This window comes from Enhydra lutris, unplaced genomic scaffold, assembly GCF_002288905.1.
Source record: "Enhydra lutris kenyoni isolate GAN:26980312 unplaced genomic scaffold, ASM228890v2 scaffoldscaffold10, whole genome shotgun sequence".
Lineage (NCBI taxonomy): Eukaryota > Metazoa > Chordata > Mammalia > Carnivora > Mustelidae > Enhydra > Enhydra lutris.
In genome coordinates, this window is record NW_019154094.1 from 22,296,077 (window position 1) to 22,303,434 (window position 7,358).

The following is a 7,358-nucleotide window of genomic DNA, read 5'->3' on the forward strand; positions in this document are numbered from 1 at the left end:
GACAGAGATCATAAGTAGGTAGAGAGGCAGAGAGAGAGAGGGGCTCAGTTGAATTTTTTTTTTTTTTTTTTTTTTTTACACACATCAAGGACACCATTTGGGGTATAAAGGTGGAGCCAAAAAAGGTTGCTCTGAAGCTGATCTAGCTCAGAACATCCATTTTGTTGATAAGGAGATGAGTTTCCGAGCAGGAGCAGGAACTTGGACAGAGGCGAGAGCAGCTAGGAGCAGAGGGGGAACTAATAATGGTGGGTTCCTATACCCCCAGGTCAGCCTTCTTTTCAATACACACTTACTCTCAAAAGCAAAACTTGCTTTCTCCACTTTCCCAAAGTTTTGCCAAATCTTGAAACAAAGTATTCTAACTCAACCCAATATTACATCTTAAAGACTGTTTCACCTACTTACTGGTGTGAATTACCCAAAGATACAAAATACACGGAGAGGCACACAGTTCTGTTACATATAATATCTATTTTTTTAAAAAAGCAAAGCAAAACAAAACAAAAACTTTTACAGGACAAATTATTTTCTGTAAATTAAAAAAAAACCATATATATGTATTTTTAAATAGTAATCACCTTCTAGCGTAAATTTCCAACATCTCAAAAAATGTCTCTAGATTCACACTGGTGTCAGACAACAGGCTCTCTGAATGCAAATACTATGTAAAGATAAAATAAAAAGCATTCTCCTGGTTGCATGGCAGAGGGAGCAGGAGGAAATGAAGTGCCACGGAAAGATGGGGAACCAGGCTTAGGAAGAAGGCACTGTCCCCACAAATGATGTCACTGACAGACCAGTAGACAAGGGAATGTTCACAGAGAAGAGACTCGTAAATAAATCAGTAATGGTCCCAGCTGCTAGCGCATGTGGATGGGCATTTCCCACCAACTCCATGCCTGGTCCAGGAAAACTGTCTAAACCCAGAAATTGACAAATGATATTCCAACCTCTGCTTGATTTCCAGCTTTGGGGGAAAAAAAAAAAAAACCAAAACTCAAAATGTCCCCAATCTTGACAGGAAGAGATCTCAAAAATGAAGAGATTGAGAATGAATACAAAATATAAACGTAGTTCATTCTGTCCCAAAGTAGAAAAGGCCAGTTCTTTAAAGCATGGAAAGCCTCATCCTCAAGATCTGAATTCCCAAGACTCACAAGAATCACGAGTTTATCAACCTGCTTACTAGGAGCTTTGACAGAAATGAGATTCATTAGAAAGAATTGGCGAAGTGGCCATTTACTTTCTCATTCAACTTAGACGCTGTCTTTGTTGCTTCACCAAACCTCCTCATTTACACCCCCACCATACAGGGGTGATGATTAAAATGTCAGCCCAAGTTCCAATAACTAATATATGGCAGAAACAAATATATTTATATGCTTCCTAGAAAGATTAATAGTCGCTGGTGCTAGCCTGCCAAATGCAGATGTGCAAACTTTCTATCCAACACATAAATCAAACACAAGGCATATGGTGTATTTTAAAGACTGCTGATGTTATAGTGATTTTAAATTACTCAGGTTCTGGAATAAACGATGTAGATGTTGACTAATGTGGCAATATATTCTGGTTCTTTCCATGTTAATTTCAGCTTATAAAATGTAATGGCATTAACAAAAAGGTCTTAGAAATTAAGAAGAGAGAATGAAAACACATTTGAAATCAAGGGGTATGTTTCTATATAATCAGTTGTTTGGTAGTCTGGACATGTTCATTACAAAATGGTTCCACTAACTGTGGTAAGTTAATAGGCTGTAAAGAAACTTTTTTTTTTTTTTTTTTGGTCTACTTACAGTGACTCTCATAAAAAAGAATGAAATGAAAGATGAAATGAAGGAGCAAATAAATCAGGTAGGAGAGCAGGATGGTTTGTGACCGTTAGATGAGCAGTGGCTAAATCAGATTTGGCCCTGATGGACCAAGAACCATTTACGTTTTCAAGTTGCTGGCCACAGAAACCAGCAATAATGCAAAAACCAATGTCATTCAGAGTTAAGTCGGACAGAGCACAGAACTGAAAACCACACACTTCAGCTGAAATTCTCAGTGATGCTATGGGCTGGCAGCTTCCTACCTTTCAAGGACATGGTAAGAGTGAGATGAAAGGCATATGATGGTATGAAAAGTACTTTGTAAATTGCCGGATTATCCTTAAGTATCAGGTATTGTCATTGTCGTCACCATTATCATCATCACCATCATCAACCACCACCATCATTACCATCACCACCACCACCACAATCACCATCAACCACCACCATCATTACCAGCACCACCACCACCACCACCATCATCATCATCACCATTACTTCATCATTCTGAAGCTCAAGTCACTTTCTACTACATATCAGTCAATGCTGAAAAAACAAGGATCTGTGCAGTCATGTGATCTAGGTACAAGCAGAGAGTTAAGAATGGCAGATAAGATAACAGGTTAAAAAATTAAATCTGCTCAGTGGCTTTTATAACTGTTTAAGAAGGGCTGGCTGAGCATTTCAGTTCACAGAGACAGTTGCTCTGGATTTTGGATTTTCTTCCAACAACCCCAGTCATTTTGACCACAGAACTTCATGAGAGCGTGAGAACACAGCTGCCATGACACATGTGAGCTCCTCTGTTGTAATGGAACCAAGAGGAAATAAAAGTCTAGTTCCTGATCTCTTCTCAGAAGGCCAGAGTATGCTGTGCATGAAGCAAATCGTGTTGGCAAAGACTAGGGAACAACCAATCTCAGGCCCATGGTGTGAGGTGATCAATCAGCACTAGTCACAAGTACATATCCAGGAGCAAGACATTTCAATAGTGTAGAAAATATTCCTCAGGGCGAGGTCCTGGGAGTTCTTGGTGGGGCAGAGGTAGGGGATACAGGCAGAGGAAAGAAGAAAGTCTAAAGTCTCAAGATTTAGAACAGATTTCTCTGAGATCCTTCACTACTTCATTAAAATGAGGGTATGCTGAGATATGTTTTTCAAATGATTGGTGGAGAGCTGTCATTCCTACCAAGTATGAATAATCGCACACCCATTCATTTATTCATTCATTCATTCAGTATCTTTTCATTCATGAATGCCTAGCACGAGTCAAGTATTGTGTTAAATGCTGGATACAACTGTCAACATGTAGACATGAGCCTATGACATAAGCCCTGTTTTATGGATCTTATATTCTAGTTAAAAAGAGTGACAAAGAAAAATAACTAAATAAATACACAAAACAATGAATTGTGATGATAATAAAAATGAGGTGATAAAGACTAGGAAAAAATGGGGTGCTGCAGTAAAGATTACAAGGAACTGGGGGACTACTTTTTATTTATTTATTTACTACTTTGATTTGTTATATTATTTATTATATATTTTATTTATTATTACTATTTATTTATTTATAAAAATTTATAAAAATAATAAAGGTTTTATTTATTTCTCTGAGAGACAGAGAGAACATTAGCAGGGAGTGGGGCAGAGCAAGAGGAAGAGAAACAAGCAGACTCCCTGCCGAGAGGGGAGCCTGATGTGGGGTTCAATCCCAGAACTCTGAGATCATGACCTGAGCTAAAGTCAGAAACTTAACCAACTGAGCCATCTAGGCACCCTGGGGGACTACTTTATTCTTCTTTTTCTTTAAGAATTTATGTATTTATTTGACAGGGGGGGAGGGGGACTACTTTAAATAAGTAATCAAAGAAGCCCTCTCACAAGAGGAGACTTGAGTGAGATTGAGCCAGCCAAGTGAATAGCTGGGGAAAGAGCATACCAAGGAGAGGGAACAGGAAGTGCAAAGGCCCTGAGACACCCAGGGCTTGGAGCACTAAAGACACTCCGGAAAAGAAGGTGGCTAGACCACAGTGATGAGGGGAGAGGATTGAGATGAGGTTGGAAGAGTTACCAAGAGCTACATTTTGTATGCACACTGTGCAGGCCAGGTTCAGAAGAATAAGTACAGAGATTTAAAAATATTAATGATTTTTTACAAGTACAATGTGATTTACATTTAAAAATATCACTCTAACTGCATGTGTATAGCATAATATACAAATACAACCTTTATTCTATAGAGGTTATTGTTTGGCAGAAATAGGAGGTATTTTGAATACATTTCCAATACTTAAATAAAAATGATCTTAAAGAGTAGACATTTAAAAAGCCCCCCAAAGTCACCTGAAGACTGGTAAATTAAACAATGGATCCTGGGTTAAAAAAAAAAAAAAAAAAAAAAAAGACAAATCATAGAACAAAAGAAACATACATACCTCCTCGTTGCACCAACAACGTGACCTCACTTCCCTTTGGACATTCGATCAGCATATCCACGACTTGGTTGTGGGTCAGAGCCTGCACATTCTTCTTATTAACTTCCACTATAAGATCCCCTTCTTTCAGGCCTCGGCACCGTGGACTGTCCACAATCTGTTTCACTCTTTGGCCCCCGCCACCAGGGCTGTCTGCGATAGTAAAGCCAAAGCCCATTGGCCCTTTGACTATATGAACAGTTATGAGTTCCGGCTGAGTGGCTATGGAGGAAGCCAAAGAGACGGTGTCATTGGGGTAACCATGGGAACCATTTGAAGCCATGTCAGCAGGGCTGCTGGGCCTGGCGTCCTTCAGGCCATTGACTTTGCCTGTTTTACTGCTGTGACTAGCTGGCGAATCATAGGTCTCCTGCCCATTCACAATAATTGGTTCTTTATCCAAAATGGCCACCGAGGTCACTAAACTCGTATTGGGGTCATCTGGGTCAAAAGGCAATGGGTAACCTCGGCAGAGTTCGAGGTCCACGCTGGCACCGATGGGAATGGACTGGAAGATTTTCACAACTTGTGCATGTGTGTGTCCCAAGACACAGGTGTCATTCACACTGACAATGACATCTCCTGCAAAAGAGAAGAGTTTCGGGGTTAAAAAAAAAAAAAAGATAGCCAAAAAAAGTTCTATCAACATTATACTATAAGATCCTACCAACAGGAAGCTGAACTAAAAGTGAATTTGGGGGTGGCGTCACAGGGCACAAAGAGACTGCTTCTATTATTTCTTATAACTGCTAATAAGGCATTCTTGTAGCGTCTAGTGTCTTCCTTGCTAATGAGAATATAATGATCATTGAAACAACACTGTGATTTCGTCTTTAAAAAAATCCTTGCTGCAGAAATCCAAGCTTAGAATTCTTCTATTCAGACAGATCTAATTTTTTAGTAAATAACCGTTTTACTATATTCAATAGCACCCTAACAGTGCCCCAAAGTTCAAATGGCTTCAAAGTTCTGCATCTCTACCAGGGACCACATTTCTCTAGTGGAGGGATCTTGCGGACTCACAGAGTTTTAAAAAACCATTTATAAAGCCATGTAATCGTGATGCTGTTTTTCTCTCGTTCGGGGGTTGGGTGGCAGTCTCACCGCACAGGAAATGCGAGGGCCATGTGGCTTCTCTACCTGTTTCCATCTTGCCATCCAGGGCGGCAGGACCATCCAGGACCAAGCTCTTGATCTGCAGAAACTCATCAGGTTCATCCCCTCCCACGACCGTGAAGCCAAACCCACGACTGCTTTTCCGCAGCTTCGTGTGAATGAACTTGCCTTTCAACTCAGAAGGGTTTCGTGTAAAAAAGGGTTTGCCTGGATGAAAACAAGAAGGGTATAAGGAATGTCACTACAGTGAAAAGATGAGTTAAATAAGCATTGACACAACTTAAGGATCACTCTCTGAGCTCCTGTGCTTCAGGTGTCTTAGGAAACTCCTCTCTTGATTGCAGTAATAAGGGGGGGGGTGTCCCAGACCCCTTTGTTTAAGAAGGGAGATATGGTACCTATAGGGTTTCGGCATAGAGATCCAAAGGAAAACAGAAAAGAATGGAACTGGTGTCCATCCTCTGAAACACTTCTTGGTTTCAGTTCATGTAGTTTGACAACAATCGGGCTGCCACAAGTTATTAACACAAGATGAAATAGATCTTTGTGTCTTCTGTTTTGCTATAGTTTCTATTTTGAAGTACAACCTCCAATGTGTTGCCTTGGGCTTGGCTTCTACTTGTCAAACCAATACAGCAAAAACTCTTGTTATCTAATCAAACAGAAAACACATTCTGAAAATACATAGAAAATACTAGGAAACATACGGTCACAAAGAATGATTGACTAAAAACGTAGAATCACTACTTTCAAATGAGAAGAGTCATTACTTTGAATTGAATTCTAAATTTAAGTCATTTTTCCTATTAATTTTCATCTTTTAACAATTCATAAAAGAGCCCAGACATGTCCACTACTAAAATTTATTGTTTGAAAAAGTTTAGGATGTGTGGCTTAAAATATTTCTTTAAAAATCCACAACATCTAAACTGAATGAATTAGTTACTAACAACAGCTATACACGTCCGAATTCAGTTGTCTCATCTAAAATAAATTAATAGCTATACAGCTAAATAACTTCCAAACACACTACATATGGTTTTAGTGAGTTTTCCTGATGATATGCACAATAACATTTTGTACACAAAACAAATTTTATTTTCGGTTTTGTTAGGCATTTCTCATTGAGGAACTTACTGGAATTTCTCTGGATATCCCAAACAGTGGACATGATTTCATGTTTAGACTTTTTAAACTCTCCTAATTAGACTTCCCATCTCCTGCTCTCTGCCTGCCGTAGCCTCCCCATCTGTCCTATTTCTTACCTATCCAAAAGTGTTATCCAAACAAAAACAAAACACCCAGGAGAAAAAGTCTCCATATACCCCTGCACCAGAGCCTGGCACCCAGGAAAGAAAGTTATTTTTGGTTAGCTATAGAGAAAAGACCTTTTTCAAAAGGTCTCTGGGCACACATACAAGTTTTAATTGCATATTTCAAAATTTTCCAGCTTTTAAAAAGGCTCTTTTAAATTGCCCAGAGTCGTAGCTCTGCTCACAAACCTCCCCATCACTACAGCAGTCCCAAAGCTGGTTGGGAGATGACAAACCACAGCCCTGTCACTGTGGCTAACGAAAGGCAAGGCTGAAGCATTCACCATGCAAGGTCGTCCGCAGAGGCACCAGAAAGGTGGTGTCAAGTGCACTGGGGGCTTGTGGGGAGGCAGCTGCTATGGCAATTGTCATGGAAAATTGAGGACTGGGGTGTGTGGGAACAGCTACATCCTTAGGGAGTTTGGAGAGCATGAAAGGAAACACATTTCAGTTACGCAGAAACACCTTCTCATTGAGGCTTACGTCCTCTGACCACCTTATTAAAAATTGTGATACCGGGGTGCCTGGGTGGCTCAGTGGGTTAAGCCTCTGCCTTCGGCTCAGGTCATGATCTCAGGGTCCTGGGATCGAGCCCCACGTTGGGCTCTCTGCTCAGTGGGGAGCCTGCTTCCCTC

The 7,358-nt window shown here is 40.2% G+C and overlaps 1 protein-coding gene across 3 annotated transcripts in view; it reads right to left on the minus strand.

Moving 5' to 3' along the window:
• The window catches only part of LOC111144009 (membrane associated guanylate kinase, WW and PDZ domain containing 1), a 633,428-nt gene that overhangs the window by 71,554 nt on the left and 554,516 nt on the right, over positions 1-7,358 (minus strand). For all 3 annotated transcript variants that reach the window (XM_022498068.1, XM_022498069.1, XM_022498070.1), the window contains exons 11-12: positions 5,435-5,617; positions 4,256-4,876 (exon numbers count right to left, since the gene is read on the minus strand). In XM_022498068.1, the coding sequence (XP_022353776.1) occupies positions 4,256-4,876; positions 5,435-5,617 (804 nt within the window). The remainder of the gene's footprint in view (positions 1-4,255; positions 4,877-5,434; positions 5,618-7,358) is intronic.